The sequence below is a fragment of the Acytostelium subglobosum genome (assembly GCF_000787575.1).
Source record: "Acytostelium subglobosum LB1 DNA, scaffold: scaffold3, whole genome shotgun sequence".
Classification (NCBI taxonomy): domain Eukaryota; phylum Evosea; class Eumycetozoa; order Acytosteliales; family Acytosteliaceae; genus Acytostelium; species Acytostelium subglobosum.
In genome coordinates, this window is record NW_012236529.1 from 226,477 (window position 1) to 241,375 (window position 14,899).

The 14,899-nt window shown below is 42.6% G+C and overlaps 7 protein-coding genes across 7 annotated transcripts; 5 read left to right on the plus strand and 2 right to left on the minus strand.

The window, feature by feature from the left end:
• Nucleotides 1-1,041: 1,041 nt before the first annotated feature.
• On the plus strand, nucleotides 1,042-1,406 carry SAMD00019534_015660 (hypothetical protein; the record flags this gene model as incomplete). The annotated part of the gene is made up of 2 exons (XM_012902157.1): nucleotides 1,042-1,202; nucleotides 1,301-1,406. 2 exons carry the CDS (start codon nucleotides 1,042-1,044, stop codon nucleotides 1,404-1,406), a joined length of 267 nt encoding a protein of 88 aa, XP_012757611.1.
• Nucleotides 1,407-1,897: 491 nt separating this feature from the next.
• On the plus strand, nucleotides 1,898-2,728 carry SAMD00019534_015670 (hypothetical protein; the record flags this gene model as incomplete). Its single annotated transcript, XM_012902158.1, has 1 exon — nucleotides 1,898-2,728. A coding segment is annotated over one exon (831 nt), but the record flags the coding sequence as incomplete, so codon positions are not given.
• A 167-nt stretch (nucleotides 2,729-2,895) lies between these two features.
• Nucleotides 2,896-3,542, minus strand: SAMD00019534_015680 (hypothetical protein; the record flags this gene model as incomplete). The annotated part of the gene is made up of 3 exons (XM_012902159.1): nucleotides 2,896-3,109; nucleotides 3,181-3,380; nucleotides 3,462-3,542. The coding sequence occupies 3 exons, from the start codon at nucleotides 3,540-3,542 to the stop codon at nucleotides 2,896-2,898; spliced, it is 495 nt and encodes a 164-aa protein (XP_012757613.1).
• Nucleotides 3,543-4,082: 540 nt separating this feature from the next.
• SAMD00019534_015690 (hypothetical protein) lies at nucleotides 4,083-5,395 on the plus strand (the record flags this gene model as incomplete). Its single annotated transcript, XM_012902160.1, has 5 exons — nucleotides 4,083-4,144; nucleotides 4,234-4,560; nucleotides 4,650-4,773; nucleotides 4,898-5,216; nucleotides 5,301-5,395. The coding sequence occupies 5 exons, from the start codon at nucleotides 4,083-4,085 to the stop codon at nucleotides 5,393-5,395; spliced, it is 927 nt and encodes a 308-aa protein (XP_012757614.1).
• A 1,672-nt stretch (nucleotides 5,396-7,067) lies between these two features.
• SAMD00019534_015700 (hypothetical protein) lies at nucleotides 7,068-9,513 on the plus strand (the record flags this gene model as incomplete). The annotated part of the gene is made up of 2 exons (XM_012902161.1): nucleotides 7,068-9,014; nucleotides 9,100-9,513. 2 exons carry the CDS (start codon nucleotides 7,068-7,070, stop codon nucleotides 9,511-9,513), a joined length of 2,361 nt encoding a protein of 786 aa, XP_012757615.1.
• Nucleotides 9,514-11,546: 2,033 nt separating this feature from the next.
• Nucleotides 11,547-13,308, plus strand: SAMD00019534_015710 (hypothetical protein; the record flags this gene model as incomplete). The annotated part of the gene is made up of 5 exons (XM_012902162.1): nucleotides 11,547-11,614; nucleotides 11,721-11,967; nucleotides 12,112-12,436; nucleotides 12,520-12,935; nucleotides 13,018-13,308. 5 exons carry the CDS (start codon nucleotides 11,547-11,549, stop codon nucleotides 13,306-13,308), a joined length of 1,347 nt encoding a protein of 448 aa, XP_012757616.1.
• A 132-nt stretch (nucleotides 13,309-13,440) lies between these two features.
• SAMD00019534_015720 (hypothetical protein) lies at nucleotides 13,441-14,000 on the minus strand (the record flags this gene model as incomplete). The annotated part of the gene is made up of 2 exons (XM_012902163.1): nucleotides 13,441-13,787; nucleotides 13,859-14,000. 2 exons carry the CDS (start codon nucleotides 13,998-14,000, stop codon nucleotides 13,441-13,443), a joined length of 489 nt encoding a protein of 162 aa, XP_012757617.1.
• Nucleotides 14,001-14,899: the final 899 nt, after the last annotated feature.

A 14,899-nucleotide genomic window follows, 5' to 3' on the forward strand; every position in this document is an offset into this window, starting at 1 on the left:
CTTAGACAGAGGGAGAATATTGATGAGTAGCCAAGAGTAGATGAACAGGCCACTGGCACTGCTGGCACCTCCCCACGTGCAGACAAGTATCAATGTGAGGAAGAATAGGTAGACACCAGAGAAGCCGATCGATTCGAATGGTCGCCACCACTAATGGTAGTTCTCGTATCTGAAGAGACTGTGGCGATGAAGTCGGCCGTGGACACACCAACTAGAAACATCATACATAACATCCTAATGAATGATTCACGTGGTGTTGATGGTGTTGTCATTGATCAGCAGTGATGACCAGCTGGTTATTAGATCTACTCTGGAGTAGATTATCTTTGAATCCACATAGTATCTGGCGGAGTAGACAAGTTCATCAACCATTTCCTATCTCTTGACTGACTGTCTCCTTTGTTATAAAGTGTTTCCTTTAGGTACTATAGATATCCACAAGTAACCAAGTATCCTCTTGAGTAATGATCGATGATCATTAAGTAGTTGTAATGATCCTATTATTTATGTCTCGATGTTTTATTGAATGAATGAATGAATGAGTGAGTGTGTGGTCATCTTGCGAGACAAAGGACACTTTAGTTCATTCTCAGAAGTATTCGCTCACTCATCAATCAGATATAAGATTAAGAGATGAGTGATAGACGATCATATACAAGTGATGTGAGCAAGGTGAGGAGCAGTGATAATGGTGATGCACACCGCGACAGAGATGGATACAGGGAAAGAGATAGGGATAGAGATAGAGATAGAGATAGAAGAAGAAGTAGGAGTAGGAGTAGAGATAGAAAGAGAGATGGAAGAAGAGGTAGGAGTAGGAGTAGAAGTGATGAAAGGAAGAGAAAGAGAAAGGAAAGATCATTGAGTAGGAGTAGTAGTAGTGAGAGTAGTAGTGAGAGTAGTAGCTCATCGTCAGATGAAGAGGAAAGAAGGAGGCGTAGGAAGAAGAGAAGAGAGGAGAAAAGAAAGAAGAAGAAGGAGGAAAAGGCATTGAGAAAGGCTGAGAAACATAAGAGGAAGGAAGAGAAAGAGAGGAGGAAGATGGCTGAGCAAAAAGAGAAAGTAGCGCCAGTGGCCATCGATAAAGATAAGGATAAGGATACGGAAAACAAACCAAAGAGAGTGATGGGACCAATGTCAAACGATCAATACGGGAAACTTTATAACACTGTAGTGGAACGATATGATGAGGACACTGGAAGGTAAGTCAAGTCCACCAATGTCCTGCCTGTCTGGCTGGACAAAACAATGAACAATGAGTCAGTGGCCAAACTAATAATAATGATCAATCATACTTTAGAGTAAGAGTCTATCGTGGAACAGGAGAACTTATCGAACGAATTGTTACCAAGGAACAACACAAGGCCATCAACTACATTGCCACACATCATGTCAGTGGTGCATAATCAATCGATTGATTGATTGTGGTTAAGAAGGCTGAGGATGGATGTGTGATGTTCTTTCGTTCAATCGTTGCATTGCATTGCATTGCGTGGTCCTTGCAGGAAATAATGCGATGCGTGGCAAAGAGAGAGTTAGTGATTGATTGAGCGAGTCCTCTTGTTGGACCAACACACATTCAAAGGCCTCACTCAAGTAGACCACTCGACACCCCTCCATTCATAGGGGTGAGTTTGTGTGTGTGATCAATCGTCTAACAACACACAACACACAACACTGCCTGATTAGGCAGTATAAGTTCAATCAATCACTACTACCTCTTCCAAGGATTCCTTTATCATAATTAATCAAATGTTTAAAGATGGACCTGGTCCAGGCCCTGGATGATCAATACAACGCATCAACATAACATCAACAACTACTAGTATAACACGTTAAAAGTTAAGAGATATAATAATAACAACTAGTAATAATATAATTAGTAATAATAATAATAATGTATAGCTATATGGTTAATTATAGAGAGGAGGAGAGGTTTGATAGATATAATAGAAAGGATAGGATGATGTATAATAAGGTTGTAAATCAAATTGGTTACAGTCCACAAGAGATTAGAGGTTTCCAGGTTCAGAAACAAACGATGGAACAACAGAACAAACAATTGTTGGAGTTGATGGATGTGGCCAATGAGCGTTCCAGAGAATTACCGCCCAACAGGAAATCACTGTCCCCAACATCATCATTTAACCTAAGTGTCCAGCAGCAGGACAATAGTGGTGGATACTACCCTCCGACGCCAACCACATCACCTACATCCTCACTTGGAGGTGGAGGCGGAGGCCGAGTCCAAAGCCAGGGCCAGGTCCAAACCAACGACATTGACCTCCTATCCGAAATATTGTCTCCATCTATCCAACAACAATCATTCAATCAATATTCATTCAATCAACAACAACAAGCGCAAACATTCCAATATCAACAAACATTACAACAACAATGTGATATCATTCCACCAATTGGTAATGAACACAGACATCAATATCATATTACTTATAATAGTATTACAAGGAATGATTCGCATAAGGTACCTGGCCACTCTGCCCGCACACTCTTCCAGAATGCAGGATTGTCAACTGATTGCCTGGCCAACATCTGGACACAATGTGACCTTGATCGTGATGGACACCTTGATCGCGATGAATTCATCCTCATGATGCATCTAATCAACGCCGTCAAGAGTGGCTACTCCCTTCCAGCCGTACTCCCAGCACATCTAATTCCCGCTTCCAAGTTTAGCTGTTTCGGTTCCTCAATCTCCATGCCATGTTGATTGAATCGTTTGTTTGATTGATCGATTGAGTGATTGATCATCATTTGTAAATAAAGCCTCTGTTATATATCTCGATTGTGATCGATTGATTGAATGATTGATCGATTGATCAAAGTGATAACTGATGTTGTCGCGTTCGTATAATAGTATTGTTATTGATAATTTTAAATGGTTGGTCTTGGATCGATGCTGTCGATGACGCCACTGTATGTCCTCTCTTTGACGACATTGACTGGGGTGTCCAGTGGACCCTCGATGTTATCCTTTCTCCACTTCTTTGACAGATCAATTGATGGTCTTGGAACGATTGAGCTTGATGCTCTCGATACACGCTCTCTAACACCATCGATCAATTGGAAATGAACTTTACATGCGACGCTATATATTCGTGATCATGTCATGTTAGTCTTGCTCGTTCATTCATGATGATGATTCAATTCAATACATACTTATACTTTGGATCGATATGAGCAATGTTTGAATAGTGAATTGGGGCCTCCTTTGTGTAGGCACCTCCTTTATGATTCTTTGTTGACTTTGCCAGCTTCTTCATCAGCTTCAGACCTTCTACCAACACAGTGCTATGCTTTCTATTGATTGACTTGATCATTCCTTGCTTTCCCTTGTCTCTTCCTGAAAGTATCTCGACCTATATATATAATGTTTATCATCAGTTACATTATGTTCATTCATTCTCTCAACAACCGATTGATTGATTGATTGGTCATACCTTATCGCCTTTGATAAACTTCCACTTATTTATCAGATAGAGTCCCTCCTTGAAGAGACGACCGCCAAACAGTGTGCTCATTGTGCTGTTACTTCCTTTGTTAATGTATATATGTATGTAAAGGTAGTATTGTGATGATAGTTGTAGGAGAATGAATGAACCTGTATCAATCACAATCAAAAAAACGACCAAGTCCACCACTCTCACAATTCTGTCACCAATTTGATGTTTTTTTTTTGAAGTCCACTCCTTCACTCGTCTTTACTTAATTTATTCTTTGTTTCTTATACTCCTTGTACAGAATTAGATAAATCAAATCAATCATTAATGACAATCAATCAAACATATATTATAAGTTATAAATATTGATTGATCCAGATGGAAATATTATTTGTCCATCATGATGACTCGAGTCTCTTCACTCGCTCAATTCAAAAAAATAAAATTAATTAAAAAACGATGAAAGTTGGTGTTGATTCGGTCGTTTTGTTACCATTCATTCATTGTCTATCACTCACTAATATACTTACTTATTTATTTATATACATTATACATATATAAGGCTATATATATATAACATTATATATAGCTAACTACAACAACACTAGTGTGTAACAAACAATGCAACAGGATGATATCATCTGGAATGTTATAAACAATAACTTCTGCTCATTCAAGACAACGTATGTCTTCATTCACTCATTCAATCATACAATCAATCAATCGCTAACATGACATGATCATCCATCATCAATCAACTATGATATAACAGATTCAATGGAGCCAAGTTCTGCAGGAATGAGTTTAATGTGAGTGGAGCATGTAACAAGGTATCATGCCCATTGGCAAACTCAAAGTATGCGACGGTTAGAGAGGAGGAGGGTCTATGTTATCTTTATATCAAGACGGTGGAGCGTGCACATACTCCCGCCAAGATGTGGGAGAAGATCGAGCTCAATCAGAACTTCATGAAGGCCATCGAACAGATAGACGCACAGCTCGAGTACTGGCCCGGCCACATGGTACACAGATGCAAGCAAAGGTTCATCAAGATCACACAATACCTCATTAGAATGAGGAAGCTGAGGAAGCAGGTCAGGTATGTTACGTCAAGTGAGCGAGTCCGTGAGTGATTGAGTTAGTCGCGCGAGATAGAGACTAACATTATTGCCGTCCCGCGACAAATAGACGTGAGCTGGTGCCAATTAAGAAGAAGGCAGATAGAAGAGATGCCGCCCGTGAGCAGAAGGCTATGGTTGCTGCACAGCTTACCAACAACATCAAGAAGGAGTTGCTTGAGAGATTGAACAAGGTATGTCTTGGCAACATGGACCCGTGGCGGGTGGGGTGGTCGCGACGGAATGATCCCATCCTTGTCCCGCCAACTCACTCAATCAATCAATCATACTCACTCGCCTACTCAATCAATCAATCAGGATACATATGGCGAGCTATATTACTTCCCAGAGAAGGTGTTACAGAGCGTGTTGGAGGAGTCTGGTGTGCCAGATGAGATGCAGGAAGAGTACGATGATGAGGAGGAGGATGACATGGAGGAGCAATATGTCGAGGGCGACGACGAGGAGTTCGAATACGAGATGGAGGATCAGGAAGACCAGGATTTGGAAGGACACGATCAGGAACAATACGACAGCGAAGATTACGACGGTGATGATGATGACCAAGATGATGACGACGATGACATTGAACCAGAGCCAACTACAAAGAAGAGAGGACCATCTAAATTACAATCAAGTATGTTTACCATGGATCTATGAATGATTGATTGATTGAATGAATGATCGACTAACAATGACGCACACTTGCACGACATTATAGAATCAGGAACAAGACCACAACGCGCAAGAGTTGAGATTGAATATGAGAATGAGACTGATTCAACTCCACAAGTATCACAGACCAATAGACGATAGTGGTGTGATGATGTGGTATGAGGGGGGCTTGGTCCATGGACGGTCCACCAACCAATCAATCAATCAATCAATACATATTCATTATGTTAACGTTGCTGTTGTTGTGCTTTCATTCATTCCAGGACGTCCATACTTACCTCGAGCGAGTGATGTGATGTGTTTGTGTGTGTGTTCGATGGCATCCAATATGTCCAATGGTCTCCGATTAGTTTGATTGATGATGATGATGATGAGCCGAGTGTGGTGGATGGACCAGGCCTCGCCCACACCGACACACACGCACATAAGTATCCAATATATCTTATATCTCCCTGGTCACCCATTCGCATCCCACTAGTCATCCCATTAATACCCTCTCTTTACACTAATGATGGGAGATGGGTCACTATTGAATTGGAGATGGGTCGTTTTAAAAGTTTCTTGTGTTTTATCCATCCAACACTCCTGAAACAGGTAGAGACCCAACTTAGAATATGTCATTCCAGTCAATCAATCAATCTATCTATCTATCTATGGCACACACACACACATAAGCCCCCACAATATGAGCGTCACTCTTATCCTGATCAGACATTGTGGTCCAATTCCTCTCTTCCGTCTTTCTTGAGTTGTGGTGTGGTGAGGATATCATTGTTCGTCAGCCGAAGATTCCGAGGAATCTTTTTTTAGTGATCGTGCTATTAGCTACATTTAATCGTATTGATCACACAATCCAACAAGTGTTTGATTGTTTTTTTTTGATAGTGACAACGATAAAAACAAAAGATCCAGAAAGTATCTAAATTGGAATGTTGTAGTTGTTTTGACAATGTTTTTTGTTTAGGGGCACACGTGTTATTAACATCACCCCCCATTAAGGTTTGGCTTTGCCTCACACACACACTTCGCATTTTCAAATCAAGACTACACTTGGATCGTTGAAGGAGGATGGATGCCCAACCCAAGGCCCTATCAACCAATCAATCTCACTCACACTCTTACTCACAGATTCACTTCTCTCTCTTCCTGACAACACACTCTCTCACTTTTATTTGTCAAGCTCTCTCAAGCTTAGTCCAACATAACTTCACCTTTCCTAATACTTAACGTACAACAAACAATACATATACCTACACACACATATAAGTTGCGCTTGGCTTAGACACTAAGGTGTATGTCATTCATTCATTATTCAGGTCAATCAATCCTTCACAAGCAAGTTTAAATCTAACTCGCTCTCTTCTCTCTATTCTAATCTCTTTCTACTCTTTACTCTTTACTCTTTATCTCTTTCTTTCCTCTCACACAGACACACCTTCCAACCTCACTCATTCATTCATTCATTCATTCACCTCACCTCACCTCACTCATTCACTCAATCAATCACTCACATACATAGACTTATATATCTATACATCAACAACAACAACAACAACACTCACTTTATCTCTTACTCTCACAAGTAAGTGGTAGTTTCATGTTCCTTATAGACTACTGGGACAACATTGTTATCGAGTTCTCTTTGTTTCTTTCTCTCTCGTACAAAAGATAAGTCTTAATTAAAGAAATATAGTACGTTCGACCAATTACTATATCATTCAACCATCATACAAGTCAGCCAGCCAAGTCACTCATCCAGCCAGCCAGCCAACAACATCCATCCATCACTCAATCAATCACATTACATTTCTAAATGTTTATCGCGACACAGACACAACAACAGAATACCATGTCACCACCTCAACAACAATCTCAGCTGAATAATAGCGGTGACAATCAAATCATGATCCAAACGCAGGAGCATGATCAACTTCAATATCATCAACATCATCAGCATCAGCATCAACATCATCAGCTTCTCGATCAACAGCCATCGTCAAGCCCAGCCGATCACATGCCACCTGCTTTGGATGTCAACAACACGTCCTCCACATCACATATTATGATGGACCACATCAATGTGGTGCCGGCGCCATCCAACACTACCTCGGCCACATTCTCATCGTGTCCAGCCAATGGCGGTAGTGCCAGCGGTGTCACCGGTGACCAACAGACACCGGCAAAGAAGCGCACCAAGAAGGCCTGTTTGAATTGCAGGACTTCAAAGGTGGCCTGTGATCACAGCAGACCATGTCTGAGATGTGTCAGACATGGCATTGAGGCAGGATGCCTTGATGTGCCAAGAAAGCCAAAGATCTACCCCAAGCGTGCCAGGTCCGATGGCAAGTCCAGTGATGTGTCGTCGGGCTCGTCATCATCAGCGTCCACCCTGATGCAGAGCATTGATGGAGCAGCCCCCGTCTCGGCGACCTCGTCGTCAGCTGCTCCCAAGCGTGCCAACAAGAAGGCCAAGCACTCGTCCTCATCGCCCGACCTCCTCTCGGCCACCATTCCCACCACAACTTCCACTACATCCTCCTCGTCCACCAACACACCACCAATCATCCCATCATCATCATATCAGTTTGGTAGTATGCCAGACATCAGCAGTCTGGTCAACAGTGGCGCCATCAAGTTCCATCAGCAACTCATTCAACAACAACAACAACCAATCCAACAACAACATCATCAACAACAACAACAGCAGCTCGACCATCAGCAACTGCTGTATCAACAGTACATGGCCAATGCTGGTGTGGTCTCGCAGCCCTCCTCACCCAACCTCCTGACGCAACTCAACACCAGCCAGGTGTTTGGCTCACACGCACCCAACACCAACGATGGCACCAACACCGACGCATCCTACTCATACATCAACGCTAACAACAACAACAACACCACAAACCAACCATTCATCCAGTATGCCCAACATGACAACCAAACGGCCCTCCAGTATGGCACCGCCACCTCCACCGTGCCCCACTACATGCATAACAACCAGTCGGTTGCCAACCCAGCATTATCTCCAACAAGCATGCCATCGTCGCCAGTGTCCTCGCTCTCGACACCCTCGCCATCCCTGTCCGCCTACTCTGGTGAATCCCCGGGCAGTCCTACACATGGTGGTGCTGGCCACTTTGAACTTGGCCTTGCCAACAACAATGGCCACAACAATGGCAATGTCATTGACTACAACAACCTCCAACTCAACAACATTTCACAGTGTCATCAACCATCCTATGACATAGCCGGCAGCAACAACCACAACAATCACAATAACAACAATGAGGACAACAACGCCAACACCTCACCCAACTCACCAAACTCCTACGTCCATCAGTCGTCCGACATGATCGTCACTCACTCGGGACCAACATCCAACTACCACGCCGACCCCTATAGCTACCAGCAGCAGTGTGCCACCCCCGCCGACCAACAGCAACAACAACAGATCGTGTCCTACTCTCCACAGCAACAACAGTTGCAGCTCGCCAATGCCCCATCATCCTCGGGCCTCAACGCAACCGACATGCTACAATCGTTGTTTGGCAACAGCATCCTGTCCACGATCAACAATAGTGCGGCCAATGTATATACTGTCCTCCCGGACATCCTGGTGTCCGAGTTCAAGAAGATCCACCAGTCGCTCGAGAACATCACCACGTTCCTCCAGTTCCCCTCGGTGCAGCGGCCCGTCTGTCTCCCCACGCCCAAGACGGCCCTGATCCCCGGCAACCTCTGGCTCCCGTGTACAGAGTCGGTAATATTCATCCCATCTCCAATCCTCCCCGCCACTCACACACGGCCACTAACCTCAATCACATCCATTCATTCAATCTCATTAGGTAACCAAGAACCGACCATTCGCCAGCTGGGGATTCCCAAACCGCAACCTGATAGACACCAACAATGTATTCGCCAAGATCTTGGGCTTTGACTCGGAGGATGACCTGCGGGCAACGTCGACCTCGCCCATATGGGACGACTTTGTCCATCCGCAGATCATCCCCTTCACCAACCGCTACGCCATGGAGGCCGTGATCAAGGGCATCAAGAAGTTCCAGCGTCCGTGCGTTTTCAAGAAGAAGCACGGCGGCTACGTCTCTGCCACGGTCCTCGTTGACTTTGACCAAAGCTACACGTCCTTCCAAACGATCATCCTACAAAAGCATGTCGAGCTCATTGAAGACCTGTCCTCCGAGTACATCGCCCGTGAATACCGAAGCAAGAATGCATGTTTGGAACTGGATGACATTTAATTATGTTGTTTCCAACTATTGTTCCATCATCCACATGTTGCCAATACCAACTTGTCCAGTCCACAGCTGAGCGCACGCGTCCGTCATTCTTTCCTCTTCCTCTTCCTCTTCCATCCATCCATCCATCACGCCTCAATCACCACCATCACCATCCTCAACTCAATATCTCGTTGTCACTCATTCAATCATACTTACACATTCATGTTATATTACCTGTTTGCCTGCCTGTTTAATCTTTTTTTTTTCCAATCCACCATTCCATCCATTCCTCTATGAATTGGATACAAATAAATAATTCAATATCCATTATCCAACATCCAATATCCTATCGAATATTCATTTAATTATCTCTATAATTAATATCTATATTATCTGTTTGTTGTTCCAAGAATTTAAATAAATGATTGATTGAAAGAATGAAAGAATGAATGAATGATTCCTTCTCAACCTTTCCTTTCCATTCTCCTAGACCCGGGAGAGAGCTGGCTTGCTTTAATTTTTACCCAACAACAACAACAATTTATCGGAGTTTATTTAAAAAGGTGGATGCATGTGGAGCAAACATAGATTACTTAAGTAATCATAAACAGTTACTAGTACCGAATGGGAACACACTCAACATTGAGATCGGGCCATCATCAGCTCCGATGCGCTTCAGGGAGAAGGTGGCACGCACCCCTTTGCGCGTCTTTTGTTCAAAAAAGATCCATGTGTGACCAAAGCCAGTCCCGCCCCTTTGTCACGAACCACCCGTCCCGACTTTGGAGTAGGTGATACAGAGGGCAGACCCAGTTCCGCTTCCAACTATCATACCCATAATACCGAGTAGTCACGTTGTGTTGGCAACGCTATGATCAAGATCAGCTGAATACAAGGAATTGCAAATTAAGTACTTCAGGTCTTTGGTCTAATCCTTATTTTTTGGGATGTTTGCTGGATACTCTCGCTGTTTTGTTTGTTCTCCCGAACAACATACCGATATGATCACAACAGGCCACTTTAGGTCAAGCGTCACCCTACATCACTGAAACATGTTTATCTCTTTCTAGTCCTATCTATCTCTTTGCATCACACTAAACCAAACATTATAAAGCAAAGCAACATGTTCTGATGATGACCACGTTGTTGTTGTGGACTTTGTGGACCAACCAACAACAAACATCTCCATCTTTGACGAGGTGAAGCTCGTCTACATCAACATTATTAAGTGATAGCAATATTGATGATGTAGTTGTAGGCTCGGCATAAGGCCTCCCTCACTTTGCCAACCCAACTTGCTCCTCCTTGCGAGCGATCCACAACAACATCAATCAATCAATCAAACCTTTCAAACAAATAATCATAGAGTTCGACCATAGTGCCGACCTTGTCGTGGAGAACCTTCCATACTCTTCCATCAAACATTCCTCGTTTTTTTTTCATACGCTTGATCTGTTTTGCATCTTGCAGGAGTGTGTTGTTGATCAAAATCAAACAAGTCCAGACCAGTCTAATCTACGTGTCAATGGGGGTGCCAGAGGACAAGGGGAGGACCTCCTCATCGGGGCCAGTTAAATAACTACTTGTGCACCAAGCCGCACCAGTGATTGAAATGTGTACCCATCAATGCAATTTTAATCCCAAGTGGATGAGAATCTTGTTTGATGGTCCAATGATGCGAGAAGATCTGGTCTGTGAGGTAATGAGTGAGCGAATGAACGGAGTGGATCGTAGAGTGGAAGGAAGGAAGTTAGGTCAATAACATTGGTCAGGCATGCAACTATTCTTGTTATTGGTTGGGAACTTATAACATTCCTATTACTCTTCTTCCCCAAGTTGCACTACTTGGTCTTCCCCAACTTACACCTCCTCCTACACTCCACATTCACTCATTCACTCATACATCATACATTATAAATATAACTTTATTTATAAAAACATATAAATTTACAGATAACAAAGGAAGGATGAAGAATAATATAGTTGGAATGGTCTTTGTGACCATTCTACTTATGCTTTGTTTGTCAGTCAGTGTTGGTAGTGGGTCGTCACTGATGTTTGGCGAGGCCAAGTGTGATGGCGACTGTGATTTAGGCCAACTATGTATAAATAATACTTGCTCGTAAGTATCCACATCATCAATGATGTCAATGGTCCATCATTGGGCCCAATCAATCACACTCACACACTCACATCCACCAATTACTCAATCACACACACATATTTAGTGCTTGCGAGTCAGATGCACAATGCCAGTCGATGGTAAACTCACAGAATGTTTGTAAGAATGGTCTGTGTACACACAAGTCTTTGTTCCATAATAAGTTGACTGGTCTTGACTTTGCTGGATTCATACTTCTATTCATTGGTTGTGCACTCTCATCTGGAGGTGGCATTGGCGGTGGTGGTATCTACATCCCCATCCTCATCCTCATCGACAAGTTTGATCCAAAGGAAGCCATTCCATTGTCCAACGTAAGTAACATAACTTGGTGGTATGTTGTCCATGCAAGGTCACTCACCCACTCACCCACTCAATCACACACTGGAACTATCCCAATCACTCAATCACATGGTCACTCACTGGATCCACTTATCACTCAATCAAACATACATTAGTGTTTGGTCGCTGGATGTTCATTGGCCAACCTTATCCAAAACTTCCCAAGACGTCATCCAAATGCTAATAAGCATTTGATTGATTATGCTGTTGTGTTGTTGATTGAGCCGTTGACATTGGGAGGCACAACATTTGGAATCTATCTTCATACTATGCTGCCATCGTACGTCATTCTCATCTTGCTCGTGCTGACATTGTTCGCCACTGCTGCCACCACACTCAAGAAGGGTGTGGACCTCTACAAGAAGGAGCGTGTCACCAAGGAGTACAACTTACTGGTCAACGATACCAACGATGGTTCACTCGTCATGGAGCCACCCAACCGTATGTCCCACATCGCCCATGTGATCAATCATCCAATGGAGCATTGACTAACCCTAATCTCACTCATCATCATCACTACATAGCATTCATGGACGCTGATTGGTTCAAGATATTCTCAATCACTGGCATATTGATCTTGTCGACGTTGTTCTCCGTGTTCAAGGGAGGCAACCAGGAGTATAGTATTGTGGGCGTGAAGTTGTGCTCGCCTGGATACTGGGTGTTGGCCTTTGCCATTTGGCCCGTGGTCATGGTTGCCTGGGCCCTGACCTCCCGCTTCCTCTATTCACAATGGTTGAACAATCAGACGATGGGCATCTCGATCGAAGGTGACATTCGCTACACTCGCAAGACCATCATCTTACTTGGATTGCTCAGTATCATGGCTGGTGTACTCGCCTCACTCCTGGGCATTGGAGGAGGTATGATCAAGGGACCAGTCCTCCTCTCAATGGGTCTCAGTCCAGACATTGTCGCAGCCACCTCCAGTTTCATGATTGTAAGTTTATCCATCCGTCCACTGACCCTCGCGTGAATATCCACTCACTCACATCCAATCAATCAATCAATCAATCATATAGTTGTTTACATCAGCATCATCAGCATTCCAGTATATTCTACTGAATAAGTTGGCATTGGATTATGGATTGGTTTACTATATCATTGGATTCGTGGCCTGCTTCGTTGGTACACAGACATTGATATGGGTGGTGAAGAAGTACAAGAGAAGATCATACATCATCTTCTTGATTAGCAGTATCATCATCCTGAGCACCATCCTCTTGGTGTCCACCGAGGTCATCGAGATTGAGAGATATCCAAAGCAGAAGTTTGTCTCTGTCTGTGTTCCAGGTGATGCAGGTGGTGATTGATCAATCAATCAGTCATTTCAAGTCTATGCTCCATTGGATCGATCGAATATTTAACATTAATGTATACACTCCACTCCTCTCCACCTCCACTCCTTTTAACAATAAATAGTATAGTATGTCATTTCATTGACATCACTGGTACTTTATCAATCCATCCTTCTTCTCATAGACTAATAGTATCTCTGTACTTCCATTATCCAACATTGGTGACAGGTATCCAATCAATTGTTCAGGTGATGTGTATGCTGTTGGTGTCTTGTGTTCAGGATCGAATGAGTTGTAAGAGAATGATTGTGTCGTCTCCGGAGTAGTCTGTTCTTGGGATGATGATGATGGGGATTGAATGGTGGCAACACTTGAGTTATAGTTCATATTCTTGATGGCATACCAATGTCTTGAGCTCCAAAGACCATAATATCGGGTCCTCTGTATATTTACAATGAAGCCAAATAGTTGTACATAATCAACGTCATATAGAGCTGTTGAGTGTGTTAGGTTAGACAACATATCCATCCATTCAATCATTGATGAGTCTGCATGCATCACGTACACTTCCGCTTATCAAACCATTTGACCTCGTAACCAAGTCGCTCGAGTGCAATTATAAGTACATTGGCATCATAGTTGCCCAGTCCACTTGATGATGTCAAATGATTGTTAGTGTCACAGTCGACCCTGTAGCCATTATGCATCAATAACATACAACATATTCTTGTGTGGATTGATCCATCCTCCAGAGTGATCAATCTCATATGCTATTCTGTCTAGTTCACTTGTATGAACTGCCTTGCGTTGTAACTACTCCCATATATATTCATTCAATTCAATTCAATCAATCATTGTGTCAGGTATGCTGATGAGCGTCATCATCATCATCAAACTATGTCTTACTAGATTATTGATAGCATGTTGTCCACAAAACATCCTTCTCTGCTTCTCAAAGTATTCATGTTCTTGCTGTTGCGGTTGCTGTTTGTTTTCCATTATGTTTAGTACAGGGAGATAGAGATAATAGAAATAAAGTAAGAGATAGAGATAAAGATAATGTTTTATTATGTGTGTCGTCGAATGAATGAATGAATGAATGAACAAACTAGTGGTGACTCATTCATTCAAATCACCTCTTGGAAGAACTCAAGGTCAAAGTCGTGATCAGGATAACCAGGTACGAAACTGATTGATATTGATTGTTTGTTACCTGTATCATTTGTTCGTATTGCTCGGAGTTCTATACTATGATGGACAGTGTTGTAGAAGCATTGCCAATGATATTGATATTCTTTGTTTGAGTTTGGGTTGTTGTTTGCCAAGTCTTGTTCAACCCATTTAACAATTCATGACAACTCATTTGAGTATTCATTCATATCAATATGATACCATTCTTTGGAATAGATATTCAAAGGTATAAAACTATTTGGTCTGAATAGATTATGTGTATTACCTAAATAACTTTGATTGTATAAAGTAATACATTTATCCAAATTAGTTTATTCCAAGAAACAATTCCAAGATATGAGGATGTTCATCATCATCATACATTGGGTCAATATTTATTCTTGAAGATTGTCATATATTTGTTATACTTATATCT